We start from the raw sequence: 17703 nt of genomic DNA on the forward strand, positions 1-17703 counted from the left end.
CCCACCAACATATCAAGGCAATAAATCATTCTCTTCTAAAGGAAACGAGCTGGACCACCAACATTCACTCTATTGCTCCAAAAAATATTTTCCACAAAAGTGGTCATAAAGGACTTTTTCAGGAATGGTTGTAATGTGGCCTTTTCAAGAGAAGCATGGACTGCTGCTTCTCTCAAAGATGTATGAGCAGCCTAAGAATTGTGGTAGCCAGCCTCTGCCAATTGCCTAGGATCAGGGAAGATGGGGAAGGATTCAAAGCACAGATGACTAGTTGGACTGCTTCAAAAACTTTGTCCTTATTCTCAGGTCAAAACCACTTGCTCAACCTAGTAAGAATGAACTGAGACAGAGAATTCAGAATCATAGGCCTAGAATTTATTAGACCATATGGTGCTTGGAATAATTCCACTGGACAGCATTAAGCAAATGAAATGGTAATGGAGAAGACAGCATGCTGTACCATAATTTCTGTCACATAATGCCCCGATATAGGCTCAGAACTTTGTATTACTCAATCCCAATCTGTCTTCACTTCTTTTGCATTACTACTGTCCCAGCTATTTTACTACCAATGCCTCCTTGGTATACCAAATACGTGCACTGTAGCCATTAGGAAAGGGTGCATAGAAATTACTGTGTTAATTATGTGAACCCTCTATTCTGAGAGTTTACTTGGGACAGAGTAACCAAAATCACTAACCAAAGAATCTGCAATGATTATCTAGTAATCTGTGGAATCACTTGTTTCCTGGAATTGAATATACTGTATATTCCAATATATATGATGAAGGACCAATGAAATGATAAACTTTACTAGATGATGATGATTATATTTATTTATATCCTGCTTTCCCCCAAAAATTGGGATACAAAGCATTTTAGAAATTAAACAAAATGTAGGTAAAAATATACATAAGTGGACATTAAAATAGAATTAAACTAGTATGGTGTTTAAACACATAACTCAATAAAAGAATAAAATGAAATTTAAAAAATACAAGTGTTTAAAAACAGTAGATATTAAAAGAGTTAAAATCCTAAAACATTAAAACAATAAGAATAAAACTATACACAGACCTCTAAAACATTCAAATCTAGCACCATTCCAAGAGATAATGATGATCTATGACAATAGATTAATTTTAAATTCTTCCACTGGAAAAGATGCAATGTGTTAATTTGGAGCACATGGTTTCCTCCATAAACATCTTCTTAGACCTAGGTCTCACAGATATGGATGCTTCTGCTTTCTCCTTCACTTTTTCCTTGGGCATGTTAGTTTTCTAGGTAGGGTTTTTTCTTTATATTTTATTTTTACATGGTTGAGCATTCCATCACTTCAGTCTCTTTCTGCAGTCTAAAGTGATATAGCCTAGGTACATAATCAAGATTTTGTGTGCATATAAGAAACATTAGCTAAGGTATACCATGAGAGCTAGGACTATTCTGTGATGAGCACCCTCTACACTTTGTGTGCAGATATCTTCTTTCTCTGAATGTCTGCTTCCCCACCTCAAGCATTGTGTGACTGGCTAGTTCCCAGCACTGCATGGAGAGACTTTCTGAGACCATGTTAATTTGATAGGCCAAAGGGCCTTGAATCTACTCAAGATATGTTTTTGATTAGGTATAGGCAAAGATACTTGCCAGGCCATGAGTTTGCCATAGAGAAGAAGTTGATGGAAATGGAGAGACTTGAAATATGAATGTGGACAAGGCAATCTGATCCTCATACTGGCATTTCTGAGATCTGATTGTTTTCAGGAGCTCTAACAAAGGGTCTAAACAGACTGGCGTTTAACACTGGCCTTGGGTCAGATTGGGGACATGGTTGGATGTGGAGTGTGACACCTGACGATGCCCCAACGCTGGTGTCACACTCCACGCCCAACCAGACAGCAGGTGGCATCACACCCCTTTCGTGCAGCATTAGACGTCCTGTGCACTGTTACCGTGGCAAGGATGACTTTTCATCGCTTTCAGAAAGAGTGGTATTTTGCTGGCCCTTTTCAAGCCAGCAAAGCACCAGATTGGCCCTGTGGTGTACGGTTGCCGCAGGCCCGATCCAGTGCTGAAAGGGGTGGTGCGGAGCCTCTCCTTTGGGGTGGTCTGTTTTGCCCCATAGCTCCCCTATAGTAGTCTCTTCCAAACTTCCCACTTTAGAGCATGCTTGATGGTATTTATGAGCTGTGGAATACTCAATGTCAGTTGAAAATGTCAAAAGGAAATGGGTGAGCTGGAAGCCTGTTACAACTTTTTAGCAGAAGTGGGAAATGAGTGGCCCTTCAGATATTGTTGGGTCCACATTCCAACAGCCCTGGTCAGCATGGTCAATGAAGAGGGGCAATGAGAGTTGTAGTCCAACAGCATTTGAAGGGCTCCAGGTTCTCCAGCCCTATTCTGGAGGAAGTTACAGTTGGCTAAACTGCTGAACAGGAGCCCTCTTCTATGGACGTGTGGAAGCACTGCAACATTTACTTGCAGGACCCGTGGCCTGCATCATTTTCAGAAGCAATTTATATATATTCATCTTCCCCCAAAAGTGCTTACAAGAATGATTAGAATTTACATTCTTCATTTCAAATGTGCAAAGTGCTCTTTGGTAATCCTTAAAGACAGACCCTTCACTACCTTACAGGGTCAGTTTTTAAGGATTACTGAACTATATTGAGAGAGACACTTGACATGTTTGAAAGGAAGAGTGTAAATTTTAAGCTGTTTTGGGGGAAGAAGAGTATGTATGAATTGCTCTTGAAAACGGGGCAGGTCACACTACCTCAACCTCAGAGAAAAGCAAAGGCAAGCCTCCTTCAAATAAATTCTGCCAAGAAAACTCAGTGATCGGGCCCCTTACAGTTGACACAAGTCAGAAATGACTTGAAAGCATACAACAGAGAGTCAAGTATCCTCTCCTTATTGCAGCCCATTTGCCCCTTACTCTCATTTGAGTTTCTGTTCTCCCCCTGACTTCAGCTTGCATTTTTCTTCTACAAGCAACTTCAGCAGAATTTGAGTTTAATCTGTTTTCTTCACATACACATTTCTGGCCCCTTACAGAATCTGTTTGGCTTGGTTTTACCAGCTGTTTTTGAAAACAAATAAGATGCAAATGACATTCAGTTTCCTGGCAAGTCCTCTCAGCCAGCTTGATCCAAAGAGAATGTTGCACAGGGAAGCAAACAGCTGAAAACATCTGGCACCCAGGCTTCAGGGCCAAGTTCTGCATGATGAAAGTGGAAGCACAAAGCAGTAGAAGGAGAAAACGATCTCTTGGTTTGCTAGATTGCCATTTCAACTGCCAGACTTCATTCTCTTGGTTAGTTTGAGCTTTGTAGCTGTTATTGTTCCTTTTGCAATGAGTTGAAGGCAGGATTCTTCTGTTCTTTATTATGCTTGCAGGCAGAATTTCCACTGCTGCTATATGGATCCAAACGTATTCTCTCCTGCCTCTTTTTTATTGTTACTCTTTCTTTTCATAAAATAATAATAATAATAAGAAGAAGAAGGGGCGGGAATAACAATAGACCAACAAATATGCTTCAGTTAAAACACAACTTCAGTTAAAACATTCGTCGATTTAAAATGACTGTACAAATAGCCATAAGAGAGCCAGCATGGTGCAGCGTGGCATTGAACTGTGGCCCTGAAAAACAGGGTTCAAATCCTTCCTTGGCCATGACATCCACTGGCCATGACCCAGGGTAAGTGACAGTCTCTCAGCCTCAGGGGTTGACAATGACAAACCACCTCTGAAGAAACTTGACCACAAAACCCCACCGTCATCGTAAGTCAGAAACAACACAACAACACACAATAACAGCAACAACTACAACAACAACACAAATGAAGGAAATGTGACTACATAGCATGTAGGAGCTCCCACAGCGATCTCAGATTCAGCAGCTCCCACTATTCCACATTTCTCACACCATTTTGTCCATTAGAATCCTAGCTTCCTGTGGAGAGGTTTATTCCTATATCTGTTCTAAATGTGAATAACCAAACTCTGTCATGGAATATGAGGAACTCACAGTTCATGTCCTCATAGCAGCAAATGTAGCAACAGCATAACAATGGAAATGGTGAGGAAACAAAAAACTAGCTGAGTATGAAATTGTTCTTTTTATGTTTTGAATTATGTGGAACTGTCATGAAAAACAATTACCCAACAGCTTTAAGAGCTAGGACAGATGAATAAACCTCATAACTATAAAACTGCCTATACATTTATTTCCAAAAAGGACTTTATATACGTAATTGTTGAAGATGGTAACATTAAATGTGGAGGGAAATGGTTTTAAAGGGTTTGTATAGTTTTTAATACATTTTAATATTGTTAAGGTTTAATTTTTTAAACACAAATTGTTTAATTTTTAAAAAATCTTATATCTATACTTTTATTTTCACTTATATTTGGCTTTTAACTTGTAGTGTTTAAATATGTTGTTAGCCATGTTCAGTCCCATTGTCAGAAGAAAGGCAGGATATAAATATTTTAAATAAATAAAGGTGTGCTTTATGACCCCAAATGAGTCTGAATGTTTTTCTGAAGTTAATATTGTGCATGAAACAGTTTAATATATTTATTACAAAATAATTAACTGTAATTTCACAAATTCCCCTCAGCTTGATTTAGGGGTACTTACCTGTAGCTTGCTACCAAAGATATAGGTAAGTTCCCCTAAGTCAAGCGGAGGGGGATTTGTGAACCAGTATTTAAAAGCAGGGAAGATATATTACTGTTACACAGACAGTTATCACGTCTGGGGCCCGGGATACAGCCCTCTCTTCCTACACCAAATGCATGCATATCCTACTGAGCTGCCTGGTGTGTCTGCTGCTGACTTCACTATGAAGTCAGAACAAGATGCCCAGTGGCAATTACATGGGCACGTGTCTTGTTCTGACCCCAGAGCAAGTGATTAGTGACAGTATTGGATGCACCAGGAAGCTCAGTGGGATGTATTTCAAACAGCCACCCAGAGTTGGAATGGAGGGCTTCCAGGAAGGTCAAGATCAGCTGGTGAGGTATTTTAATTCATTTTATCGGGTTATACTCTGTTTCTGGTGCTGAACAGGTTGAACATTGTCTGGTCTGTTTGCCACAGAACTAGGGTTTGGGCTGTGTCATACAGTCTTCTTGCTGAGAAGACAAATGGAGGATGTTTTATTTGGCCCATGCAGACAAGGCCTGGAAATCATATGTTATTTGTTATGGGTGTAGAATTTGGGCTTTATAGTCACAGTTCCAGGACCTCTAGACTGTTGCTCCCCTGAGGGCTTAACTCTTCTGCATAATTCTTGCAGGCTCAAAAGGCGGAAGATGGCAGACAAGGTCCTGCCACAGCGGGTAAGTGCTCTTTTTCCAATAGAGCCCTTTGCATTAAGGAGAAAGAGACAGGGAATGGGTTCATTTGGTAGGAACAGAATGTTTAGTTTTGAACCTATTATCTTTGCAATTCCTTGCATAATTATTTGAGTGTGCAGGCGAAAGGAAGAGAAGCACTCTGCTTTTTCAGTGCAGTGAGAAAAATATTACAATTTGGTCCCTCCTCCCATTTGGAATAGCTGAAGCAGTTCCCATTGAGATTCCATATGGCTAGTCCAAGGTTTCTCAGCAGCTCCAGTCAAGCCTGGACTTAATTGTTATTGTATGCCTTCAAGTCGTTTCCAACTTATGGTAACCCTAAGGTGACACTTATCATGGTGTTTTCTTGGCAAAATTTGTTCAGAGGAGGTTTGCCTTTGCCTTCCTCTGCGGCTGAGAGCATGGGACTTGCTCAAGGTCACCTAGTGGGCTTATAGCCAAGCTGGGAATCGAACCCTAGTCTCCAGAGTCATAGTCCAACACTCAAACCACTATGCCAAACTGGCTTCTCAAGCCTGAACCACTACTAGTTGTAATTGTGAATAAACTTTTATGTTTATTCACCATCTTTACGTTGTTCATCCTCACAACAATCCTGGTTAATATTTGTAAGTGAAGTTAAAGCACATCTACTAGATTAAATTGGATTAGACCTTATGGATTCTTTCTCCCATTGGTAGACAAAGCAGAGACAGACCTGCCTATGAGCTGGGAGAGACAGGAATCAAAATGCATGTCCTCTAGATAATTATATCCATTGATGTTCTTCCATTGAGTAACTGCTTAGAGCAAGCGTGTGGCCCATTGGATGCATATGACTCTCCAGGGTCTCCAAGACTCTTCCAAGTGGATGGGTACAAAAATGTTTTTTCCCTTTTTGCTCCATAATTCTCTCAATGCACCCAAACACACTCTAGGTGTGTGTGGAGTGCATTTCTTCCAAACGGTTTAATTTTTTTTATTTTAAATGCCCCCAAGTGTCCACTAGGTAAGTGGGAGGAATATTTCCACCACAGATTTTTGTGGGTTTTTCGGGCTATGTGGCCATGTTCTAGAAGAGTTTCTCCGTGACATTTCGCCAACATCTGTCGTTTCGCCAGCAGGCAATGAGCACTAATCAAGCAGACACTAATCCTCCTTTGCATATCCTCCCACCTTGAGGCCTTCCATTAGCAACAGAACAATACACATGCAAATCACTCCTGCTTTTCCAGATCCCACAATATATATACCCCACTCCTCTCCAGGAAAGCATTCTCTGAAGATGCTAGCCACAGATGCTGGCGAAACGTCAGGAAGAAACTCTTCTAGAACATGGCCACATAGCCCGAAAAACCCATAAAAATCTATGGATGCCAGCCATGAAAGCCTTCGACTTCACATATTTCCACCACATTTTGCACGCACACACAGCCAATTTAGGCCCTGGAGAGGCCTTTTTTAGGAATTGAGTAGGAAGTGAGATCTGTTCACTTCCTGATGTTAAAAAAGGCCTCTCCTAGATCTAAAATGTCCACCAAAAGCTCCAAAACATGAGATAAGTTTCCCATGCTCCCTAGACAGTGTTTGGTGGCAAAACAATTGATTTTTCTTATGCAGAAACAGATGCAATAGAGACATGCAGCCCACCAAGTTCTCCTGAGGGGGCTAATGTGACACCCTAGCTTTCCACAGTTGTGCACCCTGGCTTAGAGGCACTGGACCCTTGTTCTGGTTGAATATGGAAACCTTTTTTTTCTCAGGGAAACTGCAGCATCTGGAATTCCCCAGCCAGGATGGATCCTTTTTTAAGCTCTGAATTCAATCATTCTTCTAGATAGAATTCCAAGATATATCTGTGTTAATAAGTAGAATCGGTATGTAGAGAGATCTTGTAGCACCTTTGAGACTAACAGAAAGAAAGAAGTTGACAGCATGAACTTTCGTAGACTTCAGTCTACTTTCTCAGATGTGTCTAAATGCACCTGAGGAAGCAGACTGAAGTCTACAAAAGCTCATGCTGCCAACTGCTTTCTTTCAGTTAGTCTCAAAGGTGCTACAAGATCTCTTCTGGATAGATTTGCCTGATAGATTATCATTGTTCATAGATTCGTGAGCTGGTTCCAGAGTCTCAGGCTTACATGGATTTACTGGCCTTTGAACGCAAGCTGGACCAGACCATTGCCCGCAAGAGGATGGAGATCCAGGAGGCGATCAAGAAACCTTTGACGGTATGGAAAGAAATAGGATTAGCTAAGCACTCTGGGATGGACAGGGTCACATGTCCTTTAGGATGTTCCCTGGTGCCCTAAAGGCTCAGTTACAGATTGAATATAGCCTACCAGTTGTGGTAGGACTGAGAAGAAGGGCCTATTCTTCTTTGTGGTTTCTGTGACTCACACAAATGGGTTATCCTGTGCTTGCACAGTGCATCTTTTGGAACCTTCAAGGGCAGTGGCATAATTAGCTTTGGTGTCCCCCATGCAGAGGGCTGCTGGGGGGCAGGGGTGTCAATGGCCTGCCCCATCTTCTCCTGCTAACTTGCTTGCCTACCCCTCTCCTTGGTCACCTACTGCCCAGCCAGACCCTGCAAATTTTGTTGGGAGGTCGCAGAAGTTTCAGACTCCCTTGCTTCCCTTCCCCAGCTTCAGACTTGCCCAGGCCACCCACTCAGGGCAGTGTGCATACATGTGTGTGTGTGTGCGTGTGTCAGCTGGGCAAGTGAGGCAACAGAAATGTACAAAAGTGGCATTCTTGCTCCTCCCCCAGTGCCCCAGCTTTCTCTTCAAGGATGGAGCTGGGGCAATGGAGCAGCTGTGAGGGGTGAGCTCACCCCTGCTCCGCTGCCTCAGCTTCCTCCTTGGGGTGGAGGTTGGGGCAAGCTCACCAATCCTTGTCCTCAAGCTGTTGGGGGGACTACTGCCAGCTGGGCAAGTGAGTCAACGGAAGGGGCACATATTGCCGCTCGTTCTCTGTCCTTGGCTTTCTGCTTGCAGAGAGAGCTAAAGCAGCAGAGAAGAAGGGTTGGTCACTGGGCAGCACCGACACACACACACACACACACACCATGGGGGAGGAGGGCCAAACCGGGTGTCCCCAACCTCTGAGGTGTCACCCAGTGCACTCTACACCACCCAGGTGTGACACCACTGTTCCAGAACAGTAGTTCCCAAACCTCTGTCTTCTGTATTTTTTGGACGTCAGCTCCCAGAGTTCCTAACTGTTGGCCAAATTGATTGGTGCTTCTGGGAAGTGAAGTCCAAAATACTGGGTGGACCAAAGTTCATTAAACACTGTCCTAGAGTATTATATAAGCATTTTGGCATCAACCCTGCTCATGTCCAGCAGTCTTATATAGAAACCTTCCTGCTGAAACTGCCAGTTCCTTTCCGTCTGCTTCTGTGGCAACACCAAAAGGAACCAGACTTTGTCAACAATCAGTGGTAGCAGCTTTTTCAGTTTCAGGCAGGATTTTTTCCATTACTGGTTAGAAATGATAGATATTGGAACTTGTGAGGTGGAATTGCTCTTTGGAGATGATACTTGAGTGTGAGTATGAGTATGTAATTGAAATGATTCTGTTCTGTTCCTGATAAATTCCCCCCCCCCCCAACCTTTAGCAAAAGCGAAAGCTGCGGATTTACATCTCCAATACTTTTACACCTGGCAAAGAAGAATCTGAAGGCAGTGAGCGCATAGCCTCGTGGGAACTTCGTGTGGAGGGGAAACTCTTGGATGATGTAAGACTGAAATATTCTTGCTGATAGGTAGCTTGGTGGAACATGGAAAATGGTTAAAATAAGTTTTATTGGAGATTCCCTGCAAGGCAAACATTTATGTCTCAACTCTTGACTTGTCCCCTTTAAATTTATATCAGGGCTGGACAAAGTTTGACCTCAGTGTCACATGCTGCCCTTAACATCTTTTTTTTCTTTGCACATTCCCTCCACTAACACTGCAAGAAAAAATAAATTCTAAAAACCTAGCAAATTGCTAAATGCGGAGTGCTCACTCTAGTCAATTTCCAGTTCAAATGCAAGCCACATAGTGCAGTTGACTAATGTAGTCCATGATGTTATATATTACTTTTCAAGCAGAAACCTTGGTTTTGCAAAGATTTCAAAGTGTTCCCCAGTGAATTGGAATAGAAAGGCTTTAACTTGCCGTTCCTTCTGCTACTTCTGTTTGTAACATATTTAAAATTTATGGTTTCTAGCTACATTAAAATTAGAAATTATTTCATCATAAATTAACCTCATTCTGTAATGAACTTACCATTCTCTAAATGGATTAATTAACTGTAGTTAATACGATAATATTTAAAGTGTTAAAGTAAGTTAATCTTTTCAAATATCAATTTATTATTTTAATTAGTAGTTGGTTGTTATGTTTTTATTGATTTTTATTATAATGAAGTACAGTTGTCCCTCCCTTTTCGCAGACTTGGAATCTGTGGTCTTGCTCTTCACAGGAGACACAAGTGACCTTAATAAAATGTTGGCGTCTGCATACATACCAATATTTTCTATGGGACTCGAATATGTGTGTGTCTCCATTTTAAGTGTGGGTCCAGAACAGATTCTGAGGGGCTACTGTATAATGAAGCTAATGTGTGCTCATGTTGAAATAAGATTTATTCATATTTACATATTTTTTGATTGATTGATTGAAATTTTATTTATATACCGCCGTTCCTATGATCACGGCGGTTTACAAAACAAAATGAAAATACAATACAGTACAGATTACAGATTACAGATTACAGAATCTCCCCCTGGAGAAACGCCGCTCCAGTGGCAAGGAAGAGTCTCTCTGGGCCGCTCCTGCCCAGGTGGAAAGCGGGCAGGCGGGCAGTTAGGGAGGGAGGAGCCTCTTTCTTCAGGCTAGCCCCTGATGGTACTGGGCCAGCCTTCTCTCTCCTCAGAGGCGAACTGACAGTTAGGGAGGGGGAGGGAGCTTTTCTTCAGGTGGCCTGATGGTACTGGGCCAGCCTTCTCTCCCCTCGAGGCAACGATGACAGTTAGGGAGGGAGGAGCCTCTTTTCTTCAGGCTGGACCCTGATGGTACTGGGCCAGCCTTCTCTCTCCCTCAGAGGCAGGAACGATGACAGTTAGGGGGGAGGAGCTCTCTTCTTCAGGCCGGCCCCTGATGGTACTGGGACCAGCCTTCTCTCTCCCTCCAGAGGCCGAACGATGACAGTTAGGGAGGGGAGCCTCTTTCTTCAGGCCGGCCCCTGATGGTACTGGGCCAGCCTTCTCTCTCCTCAGAGGCCGAACGATGACGTTGGGAGGGAGAGAGCCTCTTTCTTAGGCGGCCCCTGATGGTATGGGCCCAGCCTTCTCTCTCTCCCAGAGGCGAACGATGACCGTTAGGGAGGGAGGAGCCTCGTTCTTCCGGCCGCCCCTGATGTACTGGGCCAGCCTTCTCTCTCCCTCAGGGCCGAACGATTGACAGTTAGAGGAGGAGGCATCTTTCTTCAGGCCGGCCCTGATGGTACTGGGACAGCCTTCTTCTCCCTCAGAGGCCGAACGATGACCGTTAGGGAGGGAGGAGCCTCTTTCTTCAGGCCGGCCTGATGTACTGGGCAGCCTTCTCTCTCCCTCATAGGCCAACGATGACAGTTAGGGAGGGAGGAGCCTCTTTCTCAGGCCGGCCCCTGATGGATGGGCCAGCCTTCTCTCTCCCTCAGAGGCCGAACGATGACAGTTAGGGAGGGAGGAGCCTCTTTCTTCAGGCCGGCCCCTGATGGTACTGGGCCAGCCTTCTCTCTCCCTCAGAGGCCGAACAATGACCTGATTTATTTGATCTGATTTATATCTATTTTTGGGTGCATCCGCACTGCAGAAATAATCCAGTTTGACCCCACTATAACTACCATAGCTCTGCTCTTGTGGCACAACAAACTATGAATCCTAGAATTTCATAGCCTTGAGCCATGGCAGTTAAAGTGTGGTTAACCTAGATTATTTTTGCAGTGTGGATGCAGTCTTTGTCAATTTTATTTATTAAAGATTTTTCTGAGCGCCATCCATTTCACCTTAGGCCACCTCATTTGGGCATACAACCTGGAGCAGTCAGCCAACCAGAGACTCTCCTGATATGTAGAAGCCTGATTTACATCCATTGGAGATGCCCCTTCTTGTGTATCTGGCTTCCTTTCACTCTGAGTAGTGACCAGGTCATGAGGATGTAAGCAAAGCTCTCCAAGACTGGGAACAAAGAGATACTTAGTAGATTCTGTTTTCCCCAGTGGGCAGGGCTAAGTCCATGGGAAACACATAAGTAAAACGAGAAGGCAACAGTACTCTCCTACTGTTGTTTTCCAGCAGCTCATATTTTGAGGCAGGGTGCCTCTGATGCTGGAATCACCAAGTAGCCATCATGAGCAGCAGTTGTTGAAAGTCTAATCTTCCAATAATTTTTCTTACCTAAATCACCATATGTGCTGTTTGAAGACATACTTCAGGTTTTTTGAGGATCTGCTCACACTCACTTTCACAGGATGATCCCAGAGTTCAAATATGAGAGAAAATGAAAATGTCCCTCTTTCAAATTTCTGAACACCTAGCATAATTTTATAAAATAAAATATTCCTTTCCTAATTATCCCTACGATTGTACTTGTCTTTTTCATAACTGTTGTAGGGTTTTCATTATAATATGTATCTCTTTTTGCGTACACTGAACAACATTTGGATTTTTTGCAAATTTAATTTATTTATATTTTACATAAATAAAATAAAGATAAGTTTGCCATTTTATTGCCCATTTACTCACTTAAAAATATTTTTTGAACTTTCTGCAGTTTCTTTTTTTCTTTTTTCAATTCTTAAGAATGTGGTGTCATCATCTAACCTGGCCACCTTACTGCTGTTCTCTAACTAAGTCATTTATACACAAATTTAAAAGTTCTGTTCCCAACACAAATCTTTAGAACTCCCTTCTTACATCCTTTCACTGTGAGAACTGTCCAGGTAATGAAGTAAGGATTCTTCTTTGTAGGAGCCATATTCATTCTCTTTTGGCAGGATTTATTCTTCTATATGAAGAGTAATTCTGTCTTCATTTATGTTTTCCACTATGTTATCCAGCTCAGACATAAGGTAATTTCCTTGATCCTTCCCAGGTTCTAGTGGTTATTATCTGGGTCCATTGATTTTTTTTTATTTATTTCTAATGTGTGACTTAGATCTACAATTTCATCTTATCACGATTATTTACTTCATTCTCAGTTTGATTTTTATCTTTTCAATTTGGCATTATACTAGAGCCATACATCTGCTCCCAAAATTTGTATTTAGAAATCTATTTTTCAAAGATCCAGATGATCTCATGGTTGAAAAACACAACAGAAACTCATTCTTTTACACACCATCAGAAGGTTGTTGATTTTTCACTGGCAACCTTCTATGCTGGAACACATGACCTACTAAACCCTTTAGTTCTTCCAAAACTTTTCCTATGAGACAAATAGAAGGGATGACTACCTTCTCTCCTTAACTGAAGTACTGTGCTGAAATAACATACTGTGTAAATATCAGTGATGATGGTATCATTTCAAACTTTGTTCAAGGCAATTATGTTCCTAATTTCTAGACATGGCACCACTTACTTTCCCCTTATTTATGGATGTATTTGTCCAAGTTTCTGTGAACTTGTGAGGAAAGCAGAGCTCAGTGCCTCCTTTATCTTTCTGTCTCAGCCAAGCAAGCAGAAGAGGAAATTCTCGTCCTTTTTCAAGAGCTTGGTCATCGAGCTGGACAAAGAATTGTATGGTCCAGACAACCACCTTGTAGAGGTAGGTGCCTTGGCGCATGGTTGTGCTTGCTGAATAAGAGACAACTCAGAGCAGCTTAACATTTCATTTCAGCACTCTAAAAGGCAGCTGCCTTCGTGACATCTTTATCAGAGGTTTGCTGTTTAAATGACACAAACCTTTTAAGAGGCCAGAAGCTGCACCAAAGCTGCACTCTAGTCCATAGGACTGGAGCGTGGCTTTGGCGCAGCTTCAGGGCTCTTAGGACACGTGCAGCATTTAAACAGCATACCTCCAAAGTGACCCAAAGCAGCTTTATTTTGGCCTGTCTGTTTGAGCCCTTTATTTCTCTGGGGGCTGAGTGGTAGTTGTGGTGAACTATAGGATTGGGACTGAGAACAATTTTTTTAGCAGAAGGAATTATTCACAGGAGCTGGAGCTACCTGCTAGCAATTTGTCAGGAGCAGGAATTATGATTGTTAAAGAACAGCTTACAGAAGAAGACGGGAGATGTGCCTGAATTTGATGGATTGGCTTCATGGGTCAGCTAGACTTATTTCTGAGTTATTTTTCATTATATACTATTCCTGCATAGTTCTTGTCTCAAGTATCTTTGCCGCAAACCTGAGTAGCTTTGGAGTTCGCATGGGACATAAATTGTTGGATCTCCATGTCCAAACCAACATTTAGCCATTACCTGTAGACTAGAGTCAGATTATGGTTAGTAGGCATTGTATGGCAGTATCATTAGATAACCCTTTAATTTAATAATAGCTTCTGCCATTTCACAAAGTGTAGACATATAATGGAACATTTGAACATTTTAAAAAGTGTCTTGAAGTGTGTGTGTGTGTGTGTGATGCATAATATTACTTTTGCCCAGGTACAACTAAAACTCCTTCACTGCATATTTGTACCTTTGCTAAAATCTCTTAACATATTAGGTAGTTGGAGCAATTTCATTCAAAACCTTTATAGGTTAATTGAGCAGCAATGAATTGGCTTCTCCAGTGCTTTTAAAATGATGTCCATAAAATGTTAGATATAAGGCGACAGGTAGATGGGCTTTTACCCATAACTGTTCTATGAATATGTAACTGGTGAAGTAACATCTTAATTAAATGAAAAATTAGTACTTTTTTTAGCCCTGCCCATTGTAAGAGCAACAATAAAATAATAATCTGAAAACAGACCATTGAAACATAAGATGATGCATAGTTAAATGAATAATTCTTGTCCTAAAGACACCTGTTTTGTGTGACTTTTTCCCCTAAGTGGCACCGGATGCCTACAACCCAAGAAACAGATGGCTTCCAAGTTAAGCGTCCAGGTGATGTCAATGTGAAATGCACCTTGCTTCTCATGCTGGACCATCAGGTAAGAAAAACCTGCCTTAGTTTTTGGAGAGAGCAGGCACGTTGTAATATCCTGAATTATCAAGCTCTGATCACATAACTTCCTTTGACAGTCCAGTTTTAGGAAGGGGGAGGAGCAAAGGATTTGGCGAGATACTTTTTTTCTATATTTTCATACCACAAACTTAGTGACTTTTCTCCAGCTAAAGAGTGGCAGTGTAATGAGAGATAGATATCTGATTGTTTGTCTTACATTCACAGTAATTCATCCTCTTTGCTATACTGTACCAGTATAGTTTACAGAACTTGGATCTTTGTCAACTCAGTTTTATGATAAGAAAACAACTTTCTACCATTAGGTTTGTAAAGAATGAGCTGGGAATAGATTCAGGGACTGGTCCTCTTGAAAAAGTTCAGCGAACTCATGTATTTTTAGCAAACAAAGTAAAAGGGTTTTCATGAAAACCTATTTTGTTCTGTTATGTTTGCAGTGATGATGTTGGTGGGTGTTAGCTGACTTGAGTCTGAGATGTCTATTTGGCTCTGGGAAATTCCAAAGCTTGAAAGATAATTTATTGGCTTTTTCCTTTTCTTAGTATTGAGTTAGTGTCAAAAGTCATGTAATGACTGGAAACGCATCTTTATTTATTAGGGCAGTATTAGAGATGTTTTTAATTTCCCCCCTATCGTTCTCTTACTAATCCTAAATCCTAAATTTTTGTGTATGAAGAGTAATGACCAAGTTAAGAAAAATAGCAATAACAGCTTCATTTATATACCACTTCATACCACACTGAGCAGTTTCTAAGCAGTTTACAACTGTAAGCTAATTGACCCCATCCAGCTGAGTAGTCGTTTTAGCAACCTCAGAAGGATGCCAGGCTGAGTCGACCTTGAGCCCCTTGCTGGGATTGAACTCACAGCCTTGTGGTTTATGAGTGGCTGCAGTACTGACATTTAACCACTGCACTGAGTAGACAACAGTGAATTAGTGTTCTTTGTCCTCCTACCCTTGACACTCTTTAATGAGTAATGGGAGTGTTTTATTTCTTTTAAAAGTCACTTTCCATGTCTCGGATAGTCAGTCAGTCTGTCTTGCTAAAGTAGACCCCATTGCTCAGTCCGTTTTCAGAGCTGGAAATAGGTTACAGCACTTGGTGTGGGTTGAGATAGGGGACACCCTTTCCTCACAATTATGTTCACAGGCTGTATTGCTTTTGCAGCCTCCACAGTACAAACTGGACCCCCGTCTGGCTCGCCTCCTGGGTGTTCACACTCAGACCCGGGCCAGCATCATGCAAGCTTTGTGGCTCTACATCAAACACAACAAGTTGCAGGACAGCCATGAGAAAGAATTCATCAACTGCAATCGCTACTTTCGGCAGGTAAGTCCTGGTTTCTTTCCCTTCTCTCAGTTCTCCTCCTTTCCCCCCACACGCTAGTACTGAAGTTACTATTTATTGTCTCTGTATTTTTTCCACTAGTTGGTGCAGGACAGTTTGCTCGCTGTGTCTGTTTTTATCTTCTTTAGAATTTTATCTTCTGAGCCTTACTACTAATTGGTCAGATTTGTGTATGGCCTGTCTACAGAATTTAGACCTTATTGGAAGACATGATGCCTCATATATTTTGTAAAGTCCTTTCCACATGAGGATAAAATATTTATTATTGAAGGAGCTCTGGTGGCACAGTGGTTAAATGCCTGTACTGCAGCCACTCACTCAAAACCATAAGGTTGTGAGTTCAGTACCAGCGAAAGGGCTCAAGCTCGACTCAGGCTTCCACCCTTCCAAGGTCGCTAAAATGAGTACCCAGATTGTTGGGGGCAGTTAGCTTACACTTTGTAAACTGCTTAGGGAGTGCTTAAGTGCTCTGATAAGTGGTATAGAAATGTACTTGCTACTGCTATTGTTATTGCTATTTATTTCTTTATTAAACTATTTTTATCCCACTCTTTATTTGAAGATTTCAGGGTGGCTTAAAATAAAATCAACATAAAAAATAAATAATTACAAATATTTAAAATATTACACACACACATACACACACACAGAGAGAGAGAGAGAGAGAGAGAGAGAGACAGACAGAGAGAGCGCTATAGTGTATGTGGGAAACCCCACCCATGTTTCTAATCCTTTGGTTTTCAAGAAGAGGCATGCTAATGCATGCATCAGATCTTGTGGAATTCAGGTCTAAGCCAAGTTTTCTGTAGTTTGAGGACTAAGGTTTTTAAATTCACACAATTCTTTTTCCTGTAGGTCCTCTTCCCTGCTTCTTGTTAATTGAACCCTGTGTTTCATATCCTTTTCCCTCTTTCATCCTTCAGTTGAAAACCTGTGTCATGGAAGTAAAGACAAGTTGCTTAAAATTGTGATTTAATTAATTTTCTCTGGAGGCTATATAGTAGGGGTGGAAACCTTTTAGTAAGCCACATGTTTCGGCCTACAGTTCCTTACTGTTAGTTATGCTGTGTGTAGCTGATGGGAGATGTAAGAAGAGGTAGAGGGTGAAAGATTCCCATCCATGCTTTACATAGGCTTGCTATCTTCTCTCCTTTTCCTTTTTTTTGCCTCATGAATAGTAGTAGTAGTAGTAGTAGTAGTAGCAGCAGCAGCAGCAATATTTATATCCCCACCTTTCCTAGTTTGTGACTCAAGACATCTTCCAGCAATTAAAACAGTTGAAAATTCACAGCATATAAAAAGTGATTAACTATAAAAAATGAAAATCACTTAAAACAAACCATTAACCAATAAAAAGATCAAGTAAAAATTCAGCACAATGTGCCAGATGATTCCCCCACCCCCAAAAAATCAATTCTCAAAGGCCTTAATTTGAGTGTGGAAAGACAGTGCCAGTGTAATCTCCCTGGGAAAGGAGTTCCAGAGCATGGGAGTAGCTACAGAGAAGCCCTTGTTCCCACCAATTGTTTTCTGTCAGCTGAAAGTGTAGTATGCTTATACTAGCAAGCAGACTCTGACAAAAGTTTCTTTTGAAATCTGTCATTTACACTCTTTCCCGTGGTTTTCTCTTTCTGCATTTTAGATCTTTAACTGCATCCGCATGCGATTCTCTGAGATCCCCATGAAGCTAGCAGGGCTCCTGCAACATCCAGATCCCATTGTGATCAACCATGTGATCAGGTAGGGCTGGCATTGCACAAGTTGTGAGGGATCACACTTTAACCCTTACCCTCATGTTTAATTAATCCTTACACCTCAGAGTGAAGATATAGCTCTCAGGGAG

General features: G+C 41.6%; 1 protein-coding gene across 1 annotated transcript in view; it reads left to right on the forward strand.

Annotated features, from left to right (window-relative positions):
- The window catches only part of SMARCD2 (SWI/SNF related, matrix associated, actin dependent regulator of chromatin, subfamily d, member 2), a 39396-nt gene that overhangs the window by 16443 nt on the left and 5250 nt on the right, over positions 1-17703 (forward strand). The window contains exons 3-9 of the mRNA XM_042472285.1: positions 5308-5350; positions 7456-7578; positions 8968-9087; positions 13049-13144; positions 14378-14479; positions 15681-15842; positions 17503-17600. Of these exons, the coding sequence (XP_042328219.1) occupies positions 5308-5350; positions 7456-7578; positions 8968-9087; positions 13049-13144; positions 14378-14479; positions 15681-15842; positions 17503-17600 (744 nt within the window). The remainder of the gene's footprint in view (positions 1-5307; positions 5351-7455; positions 7579-8967; positions 9088-13048; positions 13145-14377; positions 14480-15680; positions 15843-17502; positions 17601-17703) is intronic.

The sequence above is a fragment of the Sceloporus undulatus genome, chromosome 6 (genome assembly GCF_019175285.1).
Source record: "Sceloporus undulatus isolate JIND9_A2432 ecotype Alabama chromosome 6, SceUnd_v1.1, whole genome shotgun sequence".
Taxonomy (NCBI): domain Eukaryota; kingdom Metazoa; phylum Chordata; class Lepidosauria; order Squamata; family Phrynosomatidae; genus Sceloporus; species Sceloporus undulatus.